Here is a 22,143-nt window from a genome sequence, read left to right as displayed (position 1 = left end):
GCCCCTGAAGCAGCCCCACGGAGGTCAAACACTGGGCCCCAGACTGAAAACTCCGGGCCCCCACCGGCCGCGGGAAGGCTGCCCATGCACCGGGTGCTCAGAGCACCCTCACAGTCCAGCTCCGGAGCCGCCCAGACACCCTGAGCGGCACCCCCTCCCCACGGGAGCCTGGCTTGCACGTCTCGGGCTCACCCACTGACCTGGTTGGCAAACAGGAGGTGGCACACGGTGGGGTCATGTGGGTCTTTCATGATGGCGCGGATCACCTGCAGCATCGGGGTGATGCCTACAAAACAGCAGCACCCCCCACGCACTGAGTGAGCACCTGCTGTATACGTACCCCCAGGCCCAGTGCTAATGCCAGACAGTCAGGGGGCGGCATGGAGGGGAAGTGCCAGGACAACTGGGCCTGGGGGCCTGCCCTCGGGGAGCTCACAACTGCTTATAATCCGTGCCTCATCCCATGGTCTGACCCTGACCCTGACTCCCACCCATGACATCGCCTGCCAGGGGCTCAGCAAGGGGCTCTGGGACCACAGACCCGTCCCGCCAGCGATCATGCCGACCGACTTCACTGTCTTGATGACGGGGCTGGACTTCTTGTCTGGACGGATGGCAAACTTCCCTGCGGAGAGAAGGGAGAAGGGGAAACCCCAGCTCTCAAACATGCCACGCCTGGGGCCGGACAGGATGGGGGCAAAGCCAGCCGAGAGAAGCAGGAGGATGAGCCTTTCGCTCCCACCGCAGATGGTGGAGGGGTAGGAGGTGGGCCTGGGGACCCAGAAGTGCTCTGGCTGGATGCTTCCACTTACTGGGTTTCAGGCAAACAAAGCCGATCTGTGGGCTGCCAGTCTGCAATCCCGGGGTGACCAATTCCCCTCCGAGATGGCCGAGGAAACCGGTCCCCCAACAGGGGTCCCCCACCCAGACAGCAGCAGACCCGGCATTCAGCAAGCCCACCGGGGCTGGGCACTCCAACCCAAATCACCTTTGCCCTGGTAGACCAGCAGCCCATTCGGGCCCCGGAACTCAATGGTGTCGCCAATCTTCATGTTTTCCAGGTACTGGGACATCTTCCCTCCAGCAGGGAATTTGGGATGGGTGTCTTTGAAGTAAACCTACAAGACACACCCACAGTCCTCGGGCCCTGTTCTCAGGGTCACCGGGCCGGGCTCTGGGCTGCAGGGGGAGGAGGCTTCTAGGCATCTCTGGGGCCCGCGCGTGGCTCTCTCACGTGAGAGCCATCCACCAATCTCAACTCACCCATCTGCAGGCCCGCCCCCCGCCCCCCGAGTCTGCCTTTCCCTAACACCTGCCCTGAACACCAAGCGTCCGCCTGGGGAACAAGGCCCCCAACCCGAGGGCTCGATGTATTAACGTCCTGCCAAGAACGGTCTCCGTGCCCCCTCCCGATGGGAGATTCCCACGCGGGGAGTTTAGCACAGACAAGGCTCCGAGAAGCGGGCTTAGCCCCACCCCTCCCTGGCGTGTTCTGTTCGTTCCATTCTGTGCTGTCATAAAAGCAGTGTTTCTGGAACAACTTCCCTCCCTGTGCCCTGTGGGACTTCCCCTTTGAAAGAAAGGAAGTTCTACAAGAAAGAGATGGGGAGAAGGCGCACAGCTCACCCCGCCCAGGGCTGGGGTGCCGGGCCTCGAGGGGACGACTGGGGAGGAACCGGCAGCCCAAAAGGCCTGGGCCCCCGGGGCACAGGGGGTGTCAGCATGGGGAAGCGCAGGGACAGGGAGGGAAAGGCAGAGCCACGTGCGGGCCAGCCCTCTGGCTTTTGTCCAGGGCCAGTGAGGAGCAGGGAGCAAGGTCTCTGAGCCAGAGGGGGCCCGGTCTTCCTGAGTTTCCCGTCCTCTACCTGGATGCCACCCCCCAACTCCCGAATACCTTCTCCACATCCGGCTAGAATGATTCCAACAAGAACAGATGCTTGAACCCTCAACAGCTTCCCTTCCTTCTGGACAAACCCCCAAACCCTACTGCCCTCCCCCCACCGCCCTGCCATCCCTCCTCTTGTCCTATGAAGCATCTTCATCTCCTTCCGACCTCAGGGCCTTGGCACCGGGAAGGTCCTCCTCCCTCCTCTCTGGCCTTGGCCTCCACGTCTCAGCCCAGGGGAGCAGCTCCCATCACCCCACCTGACCCACTCTGCCGTGCCCGGTGCCCGGTCTCCTGTGTGAGAGGAGCAAGGGTGTCCTCTCTCCAGGCAAAGACAGGCTCCCGAGCCTGGGCCTGGGCCTCCAGTATCATCTAAATGACACCGAGCTACGGAGGGCCCAGGCCCAGCTGTCCTCCGGCCTTCACAGACCCAGGGCCTTAGCTGTGGCCCAGCGGGAAGAGCCTCGGCTCTGTCCGTCCACCCCTGATGGGCCCAGTGAGGGGCCTGCACAGTGCAGTTAGGAGTAAGCCCAGCCCCCGGGACTGTGGGGTCAGGGTGGGCCATGGGGGTTTGGGCCTCTCCCGGCAGGTCTCCAACTCCATACCCCCACTGGCCTGGGCTGGTCGCATGTGTCAGACGGGCCGTCTGGGAACACGGATCGTTCCGCAGAGCTTCTGCTTCCAATTTCACAGAAGTGTACTGCGCTACGATTGTCATTTTTCTTTCTACTCAAATGTGATTTTTTTTTTTTAAGAGAGCACGTGAGAGACAGAGCACATACGTGCAAGTGTGGGGAAGGGGCAGTGGGAGAGAAAATCCCAAGCACACCCCATGTTCTGCGTGGAGCCCGACTCAGGGCTCGATCGCACAATCCTGAGATCATAACCTGAGCTGAAATCCAGAGTCGGATGCTGGACCAATCAAGCCCCCCAGATGCCCCTCAGTGTGGTGATTCTTCAGATCCTCGCTGGCTGTGTCTCTGGTCTCAGGGCTGCCTCTCCCCTACAGTGTGCACCCACCCCTGCCCGTGAGGGAGCCAAGCTCCCCAGACAACGACCGAGCTCCTCACACCACTCCCGAGGGGGCTTGGGATGTCTCTTAGGAAAACGTGCTTGGGAAGGGACCAGCTGGTCACCGACACCACGTGACTGAGCGCATCGGAGCGGGCCCCCTGCGGCCACAACCGGACACCCGGTGCAGGCCTCGGCGGTCTAAGGGCAGGCAAGTGAGCTCTGCACAAGCTGGTCAACCTTCCCGGTTTCTCTTCTGCAGATGACCCTCCCTGAAGCTGCTCCTCCTGGACTCCAGGCCCTGCCTGTGCCGGGAAACTCCAGTTCACTTTCATTTAGAACCCAGCACGAGGGAGCACCGGGCCCTCAGAGACCGGGTTATAGGGGATGCGGTCCCCCTGGCCCCCACAAGGCCCTGGCCCCGACCTCACCTTGATGACCAGGTCCACAAAGCCCTTGTCGTCATCACTGGAGACAGGCGTGTAGGGCCGAATGACCAGGTTGCCATCAATCCGAGCTGAGAGGTAGATGTGCTGGCCTGCAGGACGAGATGGGGGGGTTCTGGTCCTGGAGGGTCCACGCACTACCTCTGCAGGGTGTGCTGGGTCTAGTCGGTCATTGCCTGCACCCTGCCCTGTCCTCAAGAGGCCAGCCTGGCCTCAGCTCCAGGCCCCCTTCCCACCCCCACAGGGCTTCCCATGTCCCAGCTTCCTGCTGTCACAGCTCTGCTCCCGCCAGAGACACTGTCAGGGACACCATGGATGTCCCCTCTCATTCGCACACTCATTGAAGGGCCCGTGTGGCTGTCCTTGGTCCTTGAAGACTTCCCCACTCTCCCTAGTTCAAGGGCAAAGCTCCCAGTTCTCTGACCTAGGCCCCAGCTCCACTCACCGACGGGGAGGCCCAAGATGTGCTGGGGCGACGGCAGGGCAAAGCGGAACCGCCGGGTGTCGTGGCTGATCACCTGTGAAGAGGCCTGAGCTGTCAGCACCTGGGGCAGAGCGGCCCCCTGCCCTCATTCTGGACGCGTCCCACATCATCCAGAAGGGATGCTGATGTCACATGTGGACGTACAACGTGTGCACGCACGTGTGCACAGGCAAGGAGTCAAACACGCACCACGTGTGCCTCTGCTCTCACTGGCCCAGAGAAGGGCAGGGACCCACCCAGGACCCCCCAGCAAGGGGATTAGGGTATGGAATGAACTCAGGATCCCAACGGGAGGCTGCCAGATGGCCCAGAAAATTCTGAGGGCAAGAGGGAGGATCCAACCCTGCCATCAGCTTGGGGAGGGTCCTGGGGAAGCAGGAAGACCTCGGGCCCTGGGCTGGCAAACTAAGGGCAGGGCTGAGACAAGGCCCATGTGCTGAGGGCCGGGGACACAAGAGAGGGCTCCAGATGATGCTAAAAGTCCCCTGAGAAGTGGGACGGCCATGACGGCAGCGGGCTGCACAGGGCAGAAGTGCACCGGCCCCACTGCCCACGAGGTCACGGCCACAGCTAAGCCAGGCCTCCACCCTGCGCAGGATGGGCAGGCGATGGCCATTTCTCCCCAGAGTGGGGCAGAGGCTGGTTAAGAGCCAGGCTCGGCCAAGGAAGGAGCCAGAACCAAAGCCCCCCATTCCCCATTAAGCAGACTTAAACCAAGGCCGGGGAGGCAAGTCTCCCACAGTAAGCTGTGGTCAGAGCTGGGAATAAGCCCAGAGCCCCAGCCCCCTGAGGCCGCTGCGGGGTCTCTCCTGCACCCGGCCACTATCCAGCACGGGTCTGCGCCCACACGAGGCTAGGCGACGTGGCAAGGTCCACTGATGGGCAGCGTCATCACTTGGAGGGAGGACAGCAGACTCCAAAGGAGCAGAGCACCATTCTGAGCGGCCCTGAAGCCGACAAGCAGAGGCAGGAGGCCCGGATTGCAGAAAGCCAGAGCCTGGCCACCCCCTAGGACAGCTCCAGCGGTCTCTGCACCCCCAGCCCCAGCCCGAGGCGGCCTCCCCCGTGAACCTTGCGCTCCATGCAAACTGAGTCCCCAGGCCTCCTGGGAACAGAGTCCAGGATTATCAACTGGTCCTGGGCTCAAGGTCAGAAGCCCACACGCCAGGCAACTTTGGGAAGAAGAGGAACAGGGAAAAACACTGATAATTCCTGGGCTGGATGACAGAGGCGGGGCCCAGCAAAGTCATGAGGCTAACGTCTGTGCAGGGCTCAGCATGGGGCTGCTGGCCAGGGTGAGCCGACCCGTCCACCCCCCAGAGCTCCAGGGAGACCTTGAAGGTCAACAGGTTCAGGAAGGGCAAGCAGTGGGGGAGGGGGCCTCCCTGCACCACTGGGGAAGCTTAGCGAACATATCAAAAAGCGGACCCGGGGGCACCTGGGTGGCTCAGTGGGTTAAGCCGCTGCCTTCGGCTCAGGTCATGATCTCAGGGTCCTGGGATCGAGTCCCGCATCGGGCTCTCTGCTCAGCAGGGAGCCTGCTTCCCTTCCTTTCTCTCTCTGCCTGCCTCTCCGTCTACTTGTGATTTCTCTCTGTCAAATAAATAAATAAAATCTTTAAAAAAAAAAAAAAAGCGGACCCGGCCGCTGACCCCCAAAAGCCACCACTAGGCTCTAGTGGGGGAAGGAGCAGATTTAACTGCTTCGGACAATCAAAAGGGACTGGCGGGTCGACTGTGTGACTGCGCTATGGGGAAATGCTAGACAGTGGTCAAAAATAATTTGGATGAGACGTGGTAAGGTGTCCGTGTTGTATGGCTGGGTGAAAAAAATTAGATTCTTAAAAAAGTGACAGTAAGTATACACACGCCTAAAACTGCACACATCACACGTGTATGAACGGGATGCCCAGGAAAAGGCTCGCACGGCCCGTGAAGGGGACCCTCCGTATGGAGGCGGCATGGAGGGGGTGTTAATACTCAACAAAGAATGTTTATAGTGGGCACATATAAGCCACACGTTCTTTCTGGAATTAAAATGGTTAAAATATATATAAAACATATTGAAAAGATAAAGCCTCATACAAGTTTCTGGGAAGTGGTAATTTTTTTTTTCTTTTTCCTCTCTTTGGCTTTTGACTTGTCTGTGACCTCCCGGTTCTGAGCCTCAAGGGGCCTCAGACTGGTGTCGAGCTCAGGGTGGAGACGGGGCAGGGCCCAGGGCCTGGCAGGTGACTTTCTCCACTCCATGACTCAGTTCTCCCTGTCACACCCTTTGGAGGCAGCTGCAGTGGCCAGAAATAGCACCAGGGAGGGGCTCTGGTGAGGGAGAGGAGAGAGAAAAGCAGCTGCTGTAGGGAGGCGGGGCAAAGGCAGGAGAGGATGGTTTTAAATCATGATCAGATCTTTGAAAAGGGAAAGGGTCAAACAGGAGGGCAAGAGTGAGCCTTCCAGAGGGGGCAGATGACCACAAGATCACGAATCTGCACAGAGGCAGAAAGTACCAGGGTCCCACAAGCAGGGCTCAGAGAAGGCCACCTGGAGGCAGGGGGGAGTCGTTTGCTTTAAGGAAAGGGGCACTGGGATGAGAAGCACCTGGGACCAAGGCAGGGTCAGGCCTGAGTCCTCATTCTACCCCTAACTCACAGTGTGACCTCCAATGCCCCCCACTCCTCTCTTGCCCTCTGTTTTCCCACCTGTTAAATGGGCGCTTAGATCCCAAAGTCCTGAGGGGTCCGCTTGCTCTGGACTTCTGTGGGAAAGAGTGTGGTTTGCAGAGCAGGCTCTGTGGTCAGAGACCTGAGTTCGAGCCCCTCTGCCTGCTTACTGGTAGTAGCCCTAGAAGGGGACATCACTTCAATTTCCCCATTTGAAAAATGGGCAGACAACAGGATCTATTTCGGGGGGAGAGGAACTTGTTCCCTGAGCACAGGGCAAGCGCCAAGAAGCTCTGCGGGGCCAGAGGGAGGGCAAGGAGCCTCTGTGGCCCGGATGTTGCAAGCCTGGGGTGTCAGGCCCTCACCTCCTTGTCGATGAGCCGCAGCGGGTACTTGATGTCCGGGCTCTCAAGGGTGATGGCCGGGGCTGAGCGCTGGAACAGCTTCATGAGCAGGTTGTAGAGGAACCAGACTGGGGACAGGACCACGTGGCCCAACTGAAATGACAGGGAGAGAGCCACGAGGTCAGCTGGCCTGCCACCTGCCCTTCCCGCAAACACAACAGTTGGTTCACACCTCCAGGCCTCTGCTCATGCTGTCCCTTCTGCCAGGAGCACCCTCTCCCCACCACCCTCATCCAGGGAACCCTGGCATCCACTTTGGTGCCGCCTGGGAGAAGTTACAAAACCCAGGCACATGAAACCTATCGCTATATTTCTAAGTCACTGGCAAAGCTCCATTTCCCAGAGGAACCAGGACAAAGAAAGCTACATAACAGAGCATGTGTCCCTTTTCACTTTGGCTGCCAGGAAGCTCAGAGTAAAATTCTCAAGTAATTGTGCTTAATCTTGGGCACTGAGTATCTGTGCTCCCTCCCTCTTTCCCTTCCTTTAGTCAACTTCTCTGCTCCCTCGTCCTGAGCCCGGAAGTTCTGCCTTCAGGTTTGAGGGACAGCTGAGGCACTGAACTGGGCATGGAGAGCTCTGCTCCTTGTTGGCTGTGTGATCCTGGCTAATTCCCTTGCCCTCTCTGAAATGAATTGGACCAGATGATTTGCAAGGACCCCTGAAACTCAGAGAGTCTACTTCCCAGAACCGTGATGAGCCCTACATGGTTGTTCAGCACCACTTTACAGATGAGCAAGCAGCTCAGAGAGGTGAACCAACTTGCCCAGAGTCCCACAGCAGGCGGGTGGGGAGCTACAATGTGAACCTGAGTCCACTGGCTTCCCCAGTCACACTCTTAAACATCTGGCCCATGCTCCCTCTCCTACGTGACCTTGAGAGGCTCCCCCTTGCCAGCCCCCTACCCCCCACAACTCAACCTCACAAACACCCTAAAAGATGGTTAGATTTTTATCTATCTTTTAAGTAGACTTACTTTTAAGATTTATTTATTTATGATGGGGAGAGACTTGAGCACACGGTGGAGCAGCAGAGGGAGAGGGAGAGTAAGGTCCAAGCAGACTCTATGCTGAGCACAGAGCCTGACACGGGGCTCGATCCCACAACCCGAGATCACGACCCAAGCCAAAACCAAGAGTCGGACACTCAACTGACTGTGCCACCTAGCACCGGTTAAAAAACACAAAACCCAAATTCCCTGGCCAGATAGCTCACTGCACTTCGGTTTACTTGGGGAGAAGAGCCTTACAGAAGCTAACAACTGGTCACCCATCCTCTCTAGCTGGTTTTGTCCCAGGGCAAATCACTCGGCCTCTCAGAGCTGTTTCTCCAACTGTGAAATAGGATCATTTCATCTGCCTCTAACCACGAGGGAAACAGTAAGGGCCATTCCCCAGGAGAACTCAAAAATGGCACAAAAAAAAAACAAAGGAAGGTCAGAGAACTGGTCCTCATTAAAGGAAGCTCTTGTGGGTTAAACAGAGGCCCCCAAAGACATACCCACGCGGATCCTGGGAACGCAACCTGACCAATAATGGACCTTTGTTGATGCAACCCAGCTAAGGATGTGGGGCTAAGTATCTGGGATTATCCCGGTGGGTCCCCAACCCCATGACAAGTGTTCATATAAGAGAAAGAAGACTCAGAGTGAACTTGAAGACAGAGACAAAGACTGGAGGGAGGTGGCCAACAGCCAAGGAAGCTGTTGACAACCACGGGAAGTAGGGAGACAAGAAGGACCCTCCCCTAGACTTCCAGAGAGGGGCCCTGCCAGCACACTGATTTCAGACTTCTGGCCTCGGGAAGTGTGAGAGAATCATGTCTGCTGTCTTATGCCAGTTTTCGGTGACTCTTACAGTTCTAGGAAGCCGAGAGAGAGGCCAAAGAGACAGAGCACTGGAACGTGATGCGTGGCTTTGGATTATAATCTTGGGCCAGAAATAAAACAACTATAAAGGGCAATATTTTTTTTAAGATTTATTTATTATCTGAAGCAAAGAGAGACGAGAGAGCGCGCGCGCACAAGCAGGGGAGAGGCGGAGAGGGAGGGAGAGAATCTCAAGCAGGCTCCCCGTAGAGCACAGAGCCTGACATGACCCATTCCGTGACCATGACCTGAGCTGAAATCAAGAATCGGGATGCTCAACCACGGAACCACCCAGGCGCCCCTACAAAGGGCAATATTGAGACAACTGGTGAAATCTGAATTAAGGCCCATGGATTAGATAAGGGCATTGCAGGGGCGCCTAAGTGGTTCAGTCGGTTAAGCATCTGCCTTCAGCTCAGGTCATGATCCCAGAGTCCTGGGATCCAGTCCTACGATGGGGTCTAGGTGGGGAGCCTGCTTCTCCCCTTCCCTCTGCCTGCCACTCCCCCTGCTTGTGCTCGTGTTCTCTCTCTCTTCTGTCAAATAAATAAATAAAATCTTAAATCTTTAAAAAAAAAAAAAAGGTAGAAGAGCACTGCATCAATGTCACTTTCCTGAATCGATCACTATCCTGTAATAAGGCAACAGAATGCCTTTGTCCTTAGGAGATACACACTCAAGTATTTAGGGGCAAAGGGGCTTTGTACCTATACCTTACTCTTAAATAGTTAAATAATAATGAAATATACACACACCCAGAATAACGCAAATACAGTAATCGTTAACTACATGAGGGACAAGGTCCGTCTGAGCAAAAAGTATACAGGAATTCACACATTATTGCAACTTTACTGTAAGTTTGAAATTATTTCAAAATAAAAAGTGGGTGTAGGGTGGGGAGGAGCCCACACTGGTGGTTCGAACAGTGAGGCTGAGATCCAAAAGTCCACACTGCTTCTCCAGAAAGCTGGCTCACATTTTTGTTCTCTAGCCATCACGGACACACCTCCCTAACTTTAGTTCTCTCAGCAAATGATCATGTGTTCTCCTTATCATCACCATACAAGTTCCCCTTTTTGCCTTGACTGCCAGGAAGCTCAAAGCCAAGTCCTTCGATTACACAGCTTCTTGAGGTAGCATATTCTGCGGAGCGTAGACCTGGAAGTGGCTGGTGAGAGAGGACCTCGCCTCCCAAGGCCCACCCCGCTGCTCCCTGGCTTCCTAGACGCCTTGCCAGGATTCTCCACTTTCTATCCAGGATTCTCCACTTTCTATGGACCCAGGGAGGGTGCTCTGGCTGAGTACCTGAGGCCTCTCGGAGACTCAGTGTTCTCATCTGGAGAAGAAAGACTGACTGACTACTCTGTTCGCCTTCTGGGGGAGCCGGGATATGAGCTGAGATGGGGGTGTCCAGGTTACAGAGGAATGTGGGTGCACACACAGGAACTTTGTCCTGCCACCCTCAGTGGGCCTCTGCCAGCAGGGAGATGGAATACCCGGGTGAAGGAAGGGCAGAAGCACCATGGCCCCTGTTCCCCGAACCGGCCCAGCAGCTTCAAGTTACCTTGTGGCTGCTACGGTTTCAGGCCCTTTGTTTGGGCTTAGAACAATGGGCCTCTCTCCCAGGCAGGGCCTCCAGGCTGGGTACAGCCTAGGCCCCACCCCACAGAGGCCCTGGTCTGTGACTAATGGGTCTGAAGGAAAGGCTCTCTAGAGCCAGCCAGGGCTCTCTTCTCCAACCCCGCCCATCACAGCAGGGGCTGGGGCCACCAGGCAGGGGTCTCTGGCCACTGCCCATTTACCCAGCCCCCACCATATCCCAGACAGCACACAGTGTTTCACCCATCCTGGGACTCATTTAAGGGGCCTGGCGGGCAGCCCTGGACTGGGGGGTCAGGAGGCCCAGGTCTGAAACCCCAGCTCAGGACCTCAGGGGGAGAACCTCAGCCTTTCTAGGCCCTGCCCTCCTCAAGTACAAGAGGACGTCCTATCTGGGGGCGGGGGGGGGGGGGCGGGGGGGGGGGAAGGGGGGGGGACTGGGCGGGGGGATAACGGGAAAAGGCCTCACGCAGGGCTGGTGGGGCAACCGATCCCAAGCTGGGACTGCCCAGTGAACGACACAGGAGCAACCTGCGGTACTACTCCTCCTCTCGGCCTCAGGCCGCAGGCACCGTGTTCATCACCAGGTCACAGATAAGGAAACAGACCCAGAGAAGGGCCGTATCTCGCCCCAACTGCACCAAAGCCAATTCTCAGAACCACACTCACAAGGGATATAACTGTCCCTATTCCTCAAGTGACTTCCCTGTGGTCGGTCCTACAGCAAGTCAGGGGAGAAGCCAGGACTCAGCACCAGGCCCGTCTAGCTCTTCCCAGGCCAGGACAGGTGCCCTCTCGGTGCCCTGGCCACAGAGCCCGAGGCCCGAATCCCACCCACCACTCATATCCTGCCTCCCACAATGAGGCCCCAACTGCCAAGCCAACGATGGGGCCCCCAGTCCCTCCTCAAACACCCGCGATGGCTCCCCCGCCTACATTCCTACTGTATGGCTACAGCTCTGGCCAAAAGCCCTTCTTGCCTCGGGCCTTTGCACAGTCTTCCTTCTGCCCCAATCACCCTTCTTCTTCCCTCATCCAGACAGAAAACTCCTACTGATCCTTCCGAACCCAGGTCAAAGATCAAATCTTCCTTGACTGGCCCTACCTAGCTAATCTGGCCCTCAGTGGACTTCCACAGCCCCTGCTCCCCTCTGCAAACTCGGTGGGGGTGGGGAGAATCCGCAAGCCCCTCCCAGTCAATCAGAGAAGCCCTATCTTTTGGGAGCACTGTTTAGGGAGAGAGTGGAGTGAACTTACATTAGCAGGAAATCCCCATTGGAAGGAGCCCTGCAGATGGACTGAAATGACCGTAACGGCCAGCTGGAGTTGGGTCTGGGGCTCCCTGGAGGTTTATTCTCCCCAGACCTTGGCCAAGTTTGATAACACAAGACCCCCTGGGCCTGCAGCTCGCTCTGCAATTGGCAAAAGGCCTTCCCTTGCATTTCCTCCCTGACCCACAGCAGTCCGTGAGAGTCGGGCCCGCCGCATTCATGTGACAAATGAGGAAACGGAGGCGTCGAGGCCCGGGTAGAGTCTGGGCTTGGGTCCCCAATTCTCTGTCACTTATCGCTCACTTGCCCCAAGCCCACAAACACTGGCTGTGACAAAGATCCCAGGTCAACAGCTCCGAAGGCAAGTCCTGAACACAGGCTGCAGCCCCCGCAGAGCCCTTCCAGAGGCCAGGTACCAGCCTCGGGGACCGCGGATGCCAGCCTGCGCTCCAACGGCCCGTGTGTGGTCACAGCTGACGTGCCACAGCAGACCCCAGAGCAGGAACCCCAGGAGGTAGACATCTGGGTGTCTCCTCACCACGGCACACCCCCCACCCCAGAGACACTTGGTAAATATTTGTGGAAAAAAATCCAGGGCCCACCCCCACCCCAGGCCGTTCTCTGACTCCCTTTATTTTGTCTGGAAGTTTCAGGAACCAGGGCAAGAGGCCAGGTCCCTCCCGGGCAAGCTCGGGGCACCCGCTTACCCTGTGCCTTTGAAAAACCCACAGCCCTTCACAGAGCACAGGCCAAGGTGGCTAGGACCCTTGCTCCCACCCTGCTGGGCACAGCCGCCTTCCAGAGGTCCGGAAGGATCAGTGCCCTGGGCCCGGAAGGAGCTGCTCCCATGGGCAGTAGACAAATGTCATCCGCCTTCCTTCTAGTCCCCACTCCCCGTGACGGGGCTACATAGAGCACCTAATTATCTCTCATAACCCTGTAAGCCCAGAGACCGGAGCTATTACCACTCCCAACCAGGCAAGGAAGCAGAGGCCGGGACGACAGACCTGGCCCAAGGGCCAGCATTTGAACCCAGGCATCTGACTCAAGTCCACGCCCTGAGTCACTGTACAACAGTCTCTGTGCCCGTGGGCCCCGTGTGGCCCCGAGAGAGCAGAGGTGGGTTTGCAAGCCTACACCTTCCTATCCGGGGAGGCAGCTGTGGGCTGTCAGTCCTTCAGGCCATAAACCCCAGGAAGCACACCTCACACCAGAATTGTGCCGGATTCGGGGGACACAAGCCACGGGACCCTGCCCCTGAGGAACTCAAGCCAGTGGGAAGACAGACACAGCCAGGGGAAAGGGTACAGTGGAAAGGTAAAGACTTCAGCTCCCAAAAATGGAAGGCTTTCCCAGATTCACAAGGGGTAGGGATGCTCTGTTCCCGCAACTTGGGAGTAGAATGTGCTCTGCCCGGCACCCCCACACCCAGCGCAGGCCACTGCTCCCACCCCTGCACACAGTGGCCAGAGGAAACAGAAGGCAGATGGCTGAGCCCAAGGCCCCACCCCAGCTCCCGCTCAGCCGAGCTGCTCATACACAGACACACACATGTACCCACACGTACAACCAGGTCACCGCAGCCACTGGGGGGCGGGGGGGGGGTCTGGGAGACAGGTGCCTGCCTCCCAGACCTTGACCTGATGCCCCTCCGGGGCTGTGCTCTGCCCCTCAGGGAATCCTCCACCTGCCTCTCCTCACCTCAGCTGACACAGGAGGGGGAGAGGGGAAGGAGCAGCCAAAGTCCCGGGATGTCTCCAGGGAGCGCCCAGCACATCCACCACTGCTGAGGGGCTGGGTAGCCCCCCACTCCGCCACCCTCCCCAGGGCAGCCCACCCTGCTGCTCAGCCCCTGGAATTCCCTACTGGGACCAGACGCGCCATCCACTCTACCCGGGCTAGGTCTGAGGGAGCAGGGTGAGCCCTCCCCAGGCGCCAGCTCCCTGTGCCAAGGCTTAGAGGCTTACCTGCCTTGTCGCCCACCAGCTGTCCTGCAGGGATCTGGGTGTCCACCTCCCCCCTGGCCTCCTTCTCAGGAAGTGGAAGGAAGTGGGAGGGGGTGGAGGAAGTTCTGCAGGGGGGGCTCCTGGCTCGCAGCTGTGGGGGAAGGGAACGCGGGAGGAGGGGCAGGGGGACAGCAATGGGGCTCTCAGCAGAGAAGACACAGCCCTGCTCTCCTGGGGCCAGGGATGAAGGCCACAGACTAGGCAGAGAGCTGGGGGGGTGGGGGCAGTGGAAAGCCTGGGACTCTACCTGTGATGGCAGCCTGTCAGCCTGTCAGGGCCCCCTGAGCACTCAATGGCTGAGCTGGGGACAGGGGAGCCACAGTCCTAGATGGCTGGCCAGTCCCCCAGTGTTCCCCCCAGGTGGCTGACTAGACTCCGGAGCCAACCCCTGAACCGGGGGTGGGGGGGCTGGAGCACGGGAGGAGGCTTCCTGCGGAGCCTGCATGTCCCAGATAAGGCGCCCCGAGCAGTCTGCTGGGCAGAGCTCAGCAGAGCTGGAGCCAGCCCCCTGCAGACCCTGTAGAGCCTGAGCCCAGGAGGCCTAGCTAGGGTCTGCTGTGGGTATTTCGGGCTAAGCGGGAATCTGAGCAGGGCAAACAAGGAAGGGGCCATTCCTGCCCAGCCACGGGGTGAGGGGGCATGTAGGGGGACCGGCCTGCCATCCGGGATGGCGGCTCCCTGTCCCCAGCACAGCTGAGTGCTCAGAGGGCTCCTTGGGCAGAGGAGGCCGAGGAGTTACTGAGTCTCCTGATCCCCAGACAGGGCTCTGCCCCCACAAGGCGGTTGCCAGGGAGCCTTGGCTCTTCAGCAAAAATGGATGGAGCAGCCACACGCTGGGGACGCTGGGGACGCTGGGGACGCAGTGACAAATCCTACCACCAGCAGCCAGAAGGTGAGAAGCACAGCAGGTAAACAGCCGGGGTGGGGGTCAGGGGTCGAGGAGCACGTTCCTCTGCAGCTGAGTAATGCCCATGGGTTCGCCCCGGGCAAGGCTGCTGCACGGTCTGAATGTCCCCCAGAGTCCTGGGCTGGGCCACAACTTCAGGCCAAGAGGCCTTTTGGCCTCATGAGGAGGAGCCCTCACAGAGGGAGGAGGCAGGCACCCTCCAAACCCTGGGCGCCTGGGGTGGGGACGGCGGTGGAGGCAAGCGGTCCTGCGCCTCGTCCTTAGTGCCAGCCCTGTGGCCTGCTCCCCGTGTCCAGCCAGCACCGGGGACCACAGTGTGTGCAGGGATCTGGGCAGCTGCCCTCTGGCTACAGCCTTCTCAAGGAGCACACGGCCCCAGCCCCACTGTGGGGGCTTTTGAGAAATCCAAGGGCAGAGGCGTGGGGGGCTGGGGAGGCCCTGCGCCAGTCCAAAAGGGACAGCAGGATGGTGGACTTTGGAGCCCACAAATCCAGGCCCTGCCAGGCATCGGCAGGTGACCAAGTGTGAGCTGCATTTCTTCATCTGTGAAATGCCGCTCACAAGTCAGTCAGCTTCTAGCCTTCCCCGGAGAGCCGGAGGCGAGCCCAGCCGGGCAGCCCCGCAGGGCCCCTTCCAGCCAGACTAGGGTGCCGTGGAGTCAATGAGGCCCCAAGAAGCCACAGACCCAGCCACCAAGAGAGAGTGCACACCAACGGCACTCCCACGCCCACGTGCTCTCAGACGCTCTCACACACATTCACTCCCGCCTGCTCACTCAGCCACACAGGCTGCTCGGCCACACACCTCCACACGCACACTGGCCACCACGCCCGGCCCATGGATTCACGCTCAGCCACACCTCTGCACCCTCGAACGCATGCCCATTCACGCTCACTCTCGTGCACACTCACACTTCACACCCAGTCACTTCATATATTCAACCAGCCGCCTAGTTGCACACACAAACGCGTGTGCGTTCACAGTGCCACGCACTCTCGTGCACGTCACCCACACGTCACCCCGTCGTGTCATTTATTCACACTCAGCCACACACGTGCGCTCTCAAACTCATTCCCATCCACACTCACACTCGCTCACCGGCACACTCGGTCACACTCCAACTCTCCCTGCCACACCCTCTCCCACCCGCACTCGCTCGCAGGGCTCAGGCGCAGCCCGCTCCTCCCTGCACAGGGCGGGACCGGGCGGGACCAGGCGGGATGGAGGGGGGGTGGGATGCGGGCGAGCGGGCGGGGCGTCCAGTGTCCGTCAGCCGGGTGCCCGCCCCCGGAGCCCGCCGCCCGCACGCCCCCCCACCCGGGTCAGGAGAGCTGGGTCCCGGGGACGGAGGAGGGCCGGGGCGTGAGTCGCGGCTCCCGCGGGACACGCGCGGGGCGGGGTGGGCCGGGTGGGGTCCCCGTGCCCCCCGTCCCCGCGGCCCCCCGCGCCCCGTCCCCGCGGCCCCCGCGCCCCTCCCCGCCTACCGTGCTCAGCTGGGCCCCCATCGTGGCGCCGCACGGTGCTCCTCCGCCGCTGCCGAGACAGTCGGGCCGCCGCGCCCAGGCCCCGCCCCCCGGTCGCGTCACCTCGGCGGAGGGCGGGGCCGCGCGGCCCCAGGCGGCCCCGCCCCGCACGCCGCCGCAGGGAAGGGGTGACCGGGGAGTTGCCCGCGCGCTGCAGGTGGCCGGCGGCCGGCTGCGGCGTTGGGGTCTCGGTGCGAGCGCGCAGCCGGGCTCCGGCCCGCGGGGCGCCCTGGAGTCGCACGTCGGCCTTCTCTGGGTCCCTTTTGTCACCAGAAAGAGGGAAGGTGGCGCCCCTCCTCGACGGGATCCGGAACAGAAAATCCGGAAGCGGCCAGGCCACGCCTGGCCTAAAGTCGGACCGGGGCACCTAGCGCGGCGCTGGGCCTCACGGGCCTTCCCGGTCCTGACACTGCTTCGCTGCGTCCCCCTCCCGGCCTTTGAACCCGCTGTTCCCTCTCAACGGGACACTGTCCCCAGCTGCCTTAGGGCCGCCCCCGCTCACTGTTTGGCCGCAGGCCAAATAGCTCTTCCTGCCGCTGAAGTTATCCCACTGTGTTCCCTCCTGGGGTGGCCTCTCCCCAGGCCCACTGCATCCCAGGGGACTGTGGGCTCCCTGAGGGCAAGACTTATTATTATTATTTTTTTAAGATTTATTTATTAGAAAGGGAGAGGGAGAGAATTCTCAAGCGGGATCCTCTGGCCTGCCCCGCCCCACGCTGAGCGCACAGCCTGATGGGGCTCAATCCCAGAATCCTGCCATCACGACCTGAGCCAAAATCAGGAGTCCCCAGGGGTATAGTGGTTGCTCAGTAAATACTTGTTGGAAGAGTGAGCTGAACAGCCCATGCTGGCTCCAGGGAGGCTCTCTGGCCTTGGCCTCCTGGAACGGCCTTGGACTCAGAAGTGAGCTTCTGTGGGATGTGAGCTTCTGTTAGTCTGACTGCTCAGGCTGCCGGCCCCATGTCCCTGCAATGTGATGCTGTCCAGGCAGAGAAGAACTCGGCCTTCCAGGCAGAAGGAGCTGGACAGAACCTGGAGGTAGAAGCAAGGTGAACAGACACCGGGTCGCCAACACCGGAGGCTCACTGTGCCCGGAGCTGGACCAGGGGGCATAATGAGATTATGTAAAGCCAGGATGAGGCAGTGTGGGGACCTGGGTGGAGGGCACAGCGACGGGGGTAAATGTGGGGAGGATTTAGGCATGTGGGGGAGAGAAGGGCTGGTTTTGAAAGGCAACGGGACAGCATGGAGGGAGGGACAGAGAAACAGATCTAAGGGTGAATGTCACAGCAGATCAGTCAGGTATAATTTGTCTTATTGATCTCAATTTTCTTCTTTTTTTTTTTTTGAGTAACCTATGCCCAGCATGGGGCTCAAACTCAGGACCCTGAGATCAAAAGTTGCATACTCCCCTGACTGAGCCAGGCCGGTGCCCCCTTACTGAACACAATTTTAATATTATGAAGGAAGTAATCAAATCAGAAAGCTTGTCTTCAGAGTGTGCAGCCAGTAACTTCCCACGGGTAGGTCCTTCTTAGGATAAGCGCCCTTGTCCACAGATGCCTTCCACTGAGGCCCGGGAGCAGATGACCCCTGACCTCTTGTTTTCCCCAGTCACTTCTGGTTTTCTTCGTATCCCTTAATGACGATGATTATCACAAATGTGGACATGTGATGTTGGAGGTCGCTCTCCTTGTGAAATCTGGAGGTGACTGACTTGGCTTTCTCCTTTCGGTCAGCCATCCTCACAAGCTAGGAAGAATTCCCACACAGGGATTTTCCTCGAAAGATCCATCCCTTAACTGGCATTCAATACACAAACAAAACTTAAGTACCATTTAGACTAAGGCTATAAATGCTAGTCCAGCAAACAGTCCCACAAAATCAGAATTAAGACAATCTATTTTTCTGTCTTGTAGTCTTATTTAAATTATTAGATGTCTTTGTAGACTCAAGAAGGAAATAGCCTTCCTCCTGAAGTCGTCATGTTATTACCGCCTTTCGTAGGATTTTTTTTTAATTTATTTTAATTTATTTTTTAATTTAATTTAATTTATTATTATTAATTTATTTATCAGAGAGAGGGGGGGAGAGAGCGAGCACAGGCACACAGAATGGCAGGCAGAGGCAGAGGGAGAAGCAGGCTCCCTGCTGAGCAAGGAGCCTGATGTGGGACTCGATCCCAGGACGCTGGGATCATGACCTGAGCCGAAGGCAGCTGCTTAACCAACTGAGCCACCCAGGCGTCCCCTTTCGTAGGATTTTATTAACTCTCCACTTCTCTTTATTTATCTCTCGGAACCTCTTCATTTTTTCTGTATATAAAATAACAGTGTTCATAATCAACACAAATCGTTGAAGCGTTTTGCTTTCACTGTAATAAATCCTGTCTGTGTTTACACCTCAACTCAGTAACACACGTCAGTATGTAAAGCACAAAAAGAGATTCCACTCCTAGTTACATCTGTAAGTGTCTCTGGAAAGCGACTCACCTGCCAGGCCCGGCCTCACATGGGTGTTGGCTCCGGCTTGCCAGTGAGACCACAGTCCGTGGCTACACATGAGTTTGGGGAGGCCAGACCTGGTACATGAGTGGACAAAAATTGAAGCTGAAGCCAAAACTAGGGGCAGATTTTTGTCTGCCTGGGACACCCATATGATCTGGACACTTGTTTGAGCCCTAGGTAGTGCCAACTCCAATATCCCCAGAGACCCCTTGCAGCCACACCATCCAGCTGGCTTGGGCCCCAGGCCTAGCAATCCTGTCCTCCGGCTGCCCCAGCCCAGAAAAGGGACTGGGTGCACCTGTCCGGGTGCACCTGTCTTGCCCAGTTATTAATCTGGGCCTCGACTCCCAAGAGTTCCTTCCTTTAGATCCGCTTACAATGGCTGAGTGCCTGTTGCTTTCCAGGGGACCACCATTATGACTCTTGTCCCCTTTTCTCTGGGCTCCCCTCGTCTCCCTCCTGTCTGATCCTGCGTGCATCTTGGGAGATGGGATGTCCGTTCAGGGGTGGTAGACAATGCGGTTTGAGGGAGCTGTGGCTCTGTTCCTTTGGAGAGAGAGGGATAGACTCTGTGGGAGCTGCTCACCTCTGCAGGTCTAAAGAGGGACCATAGTGTTGGGGAGAATGTGGGGCACATAGAAAAGAGCAGGGTTGACATTGACTAGGTGGCCCCCTCCTGCCCTTGAGACTCAAACCGAGATGGTAGGTTTAACTGCCATTCACGGTGTGACAGGCTCAGGCGTTCCCCTTTCAGGGTCCTCCTCTGAGAAACCTTGGGCTGCGGGTGTCGGGGAGGGCACAGGGCCTTCAAAACCACTTCTACTTCTGATTTTTTTTTCGGGGGCCCTCAGACTTGGAAAAATACCCAGTGTTCAGAGAAATTGCAAGAATAGTACCACGAGGGAACGCCTGGGTGGCTTACTCTTGATTTCGGCTCAGGTTCTGATGTGGGGGTCATGAGATCGAGCCCTGCGTCAGGCTCTCTGCTCTTCAGGGAGTCTGCCTGAGGTTTTCTCTCTCTCCTCCCTCTGCCCCAGCCCCTGCTCATGCTCTCTAAATACACACACACACACACACACACACACACACACACAAATAAATAAAATCTTTACCAAAAAAAGAACAGTGGGATGAACTAGCAGCGTCACCAACGGTCATCATTTGACCTCTCTGTCCCTCTCTTTCTCCCTCCTTCTTTCCCAGCTGTTTTTTTTTTTTTTTTAAGATTTTATTTATTTATTTGACAGAGAGATCACAAGTAGGCAGAGAGAGAGGAGGAAGAAGATCCCTGATGAGCAGAGCGTCTGATACAGGACTCGATTCCAGGACCCTGAGATCATGACCCGAGCTGAAGGCAGAGGCTTTAACCCACGGAGCCACCCCGGCGCCCCTCCCAGCTGTTTTCTTTTGCCGCACCTTGGAGAGTTATAGTCACCGATCCGTGACCTTCCACCTCTGAACACTTGACCGCATTTCTCCTGAGAACAACGCCATTCTTTTACAGACCACCGTGACATGATCCAATTCAGGAAACTGAACACGGACCCAACACTGTGACCTCGTCGTCCCCAGACCCCAGTCCAACTGCCCCAGCTGCCCCTATAATGTCCTTTCCAGCTATTATTTTTTCTGGCTCAGGCTCTAATCCCAGGTTCAGGGTGGCGTTTACTTGGCAGATCTCTTAGTCTCCTTTGGGTCAGAGGGCAGGGGACAGACGGTTCGCTTGGTGTGCGCTGCGGGGTCCGCCGACAATCCCGTAACTTCCGTGCGATCCGAAGGTCCTCATCCCCCACCTTGGTTTTCTCATCTGCCGAAGCTCCTTGCCTGAATCAAGGATCATCATGGCGGTTTAACTGGTTTCCTAGTTGCCTTGGAAAGAAAGGAAAAAAAAAAAAAGACCTTTGTCCTAATCATTCTTTAAGATCCAAGGAGCCGAAGAACAGAAACTCCTCACAGCCCGGTTTGCCTTCTGGGCACACGCTGTCCGCTGTCCCTGAGGATTCCCTACCCCACTCAGGTGTTTGATCCTGGGGAGGGGCTGAGAGACAGGGTGGAGAAAACTTTAGTTTCATTTTATAGAAGAGGAAACTGAGGCCCGCAATGAGGAGAGAAGTGGGCAGCAGTTTTCAGCGCCTTCCACAGACCAGGGTAGGAGTTTGGAAATGAAGCTTTCAGGTTGACTGCGGGGCAGAATTTCAGGGTCCAGGTTGGGGCTCTCTGACCCTCGACAATACCCTGGTCCCTGTGACCTGTGCAGGACCTAGGTTGCCAGATTTAGCAAATAAAAATACAGGATGCCTGATTAAATGTGAATTTCAGCTAAACCATGAATAATGATTTGAGTATAAGAATGTCCCAAATAAAACACTTAAAACACACACTAAAAATAATACTAAACCCTCATGATGTCTGGGATGTTTGAACTGACTCAAAGTCTGCCAATTAAGATACATGACACCTGGGGCACCTGGGTGGCTCAGTGGGTTGTCTCTGCCTTCGGCTCAGGTCATGATCCTGGGGTCCTGGGATTGAGCCCTGTATCAGGCTCTCTGCTCAGCAGGGAGCCTGCTTCCCTTCCTCTCTCTCTGCCTGCCTCTCTGCCTGTCAAATAAATAAATAAATAAATCGTAAAAAAAAAAAAAAAAGCATGACACCCAGTTCAATTTTAATTTTAATTGTTTTCAGGGAAACAATAATTTTCAAACTCAGAGGTAGGGAATTAAAACACGTGCGGCAGATGTTATCCAATGCAAGAAGTGAGGCCGGTGAAGTTGGAGCCTGCAGGCCCGGGAGGCGTTGTCCTTCTGAAAGTATTTGACAGCCCTGGGGGAGGGGCTTAAGTTTGGAGAGTCAAGGCCAAACAGTTCTAGAAATCTCCCTCTGGGGGCGCCTGGCTGGCTCAGCTGGTAGAGCATGCAATTCTTGACCTCATGGTCGTGAGTTCAAGCCCTATGTTGGGTGTAGAGCTTACTTAAAGATTAAAAAAAGAAAGAAAGAAAGAAAGAAAGAAAGAAAGAAAGAAAGAAAGGAAGAAAGAAAGAAAGAAAAAGTTCCCTCTGGCTATGGGGCAGCAGGAGCTTGGGCAGAGGTGAGCAAAGCTAAAGGTCAAGGACCCATCCGGGGACAGTTGCGGTGGCCAGTGACATGTCAGGAGGTTCGGGCGAATGGTCAGGGGATGAAAAGAACATTCAGGAGGCAGGACCTATGGGGCCTGAGGCCCAGCAGCTCAGGAAGGTGGCGGGAGGCTTCTGGACTGGCATGGGGGAGGGTAAGTTTGGGGCACTGTGGGAGGGGGCAGGGAAGGCCTGAGAGGCAATGGGGTTGGGCACCTGTAGTTCAGCAGGGGCCAGGCCCAAGGAGGAGAGTGTGGCCCTGGGACAGGGAAGGAGGGACACAGGGCTAGGGCGCGCTGAGGGGCTGCACAGCAGTGCCTGGGAGGCATCACCGGCCACATTAGGTCCCCCAGTTCATTCCTGCCTTGGAGGGGCTAGCTGGACTGCAGGGCCCTGGAAAGGGTCTGGGGGAGTCCAAAGCTGCCAGATCACCTGCCTCCCCCCACCACTAGCTGAGTGTCTGG

At 57.4% G+C, this 22,143-nt stretch overlaps 1 protein-coding gene across 1 annotated transcript in view; it reads right to left on the bottom strand.

The window, feature by feature from the left end:
- Nucleotides 1–16,130, bottom strand: part of LOC132019153 (NADH-cytochrome b5 reductase 3) — a 28,472-nt gene extending 12,342 nt beyond the window's left edge. The window contains exons 1-7 of the mRNA XM_059401867.1: nt 16,021–16,130; nt 6,848–6,979; nt 3,788–3,860; nt 3,328–3,434; nt 989–1,118; nt 542–625; nt 201–286 (exon numbers count right to left, since the gene is read on the bottom strand). Coding sequence (XP_059257850.1) covers nt 201–286; nt 542–625; nt 989–1,118; nt 3,328–3,434; nt 3,788–3,860; nt 6,848–6,979; nt 16,021–16,041 — 633 coding nt within the window. The 5' untranslated portion in view covers nt 16,042–16,130. The remainder of the gene's footprint in view (nt 1–200; nt 287–541; nt 626–988; nt 1,119–3,327; nt 3,435–3,787; nt 3,861–6,847; nt 6,980–16,020) is intronic.
- Nucleotides 16,131–22,143: the final 6,013 nt, after the last annotated feature.

Source organism: Mustela nigripes, chromosome 6, assembly GCF_022355385.1.
Source record: "Mustela nigripes isolate SB6536 chromosome 6, MUSNIG.SB6536, whole genome shotgun sequence".
Taxonomy (NCBI): domain Eukaryota; kingdom Metazoa; phylum Chordata; class Mammalia; order Carnivora; family Mustelidae; genus Mustela; species Mustela nigripes.
The sequence above is the reverse complement of the archived record's forward strand: the minus strand, read 5'-3'. Positions and strand labels throughout refer to the sequence as shown.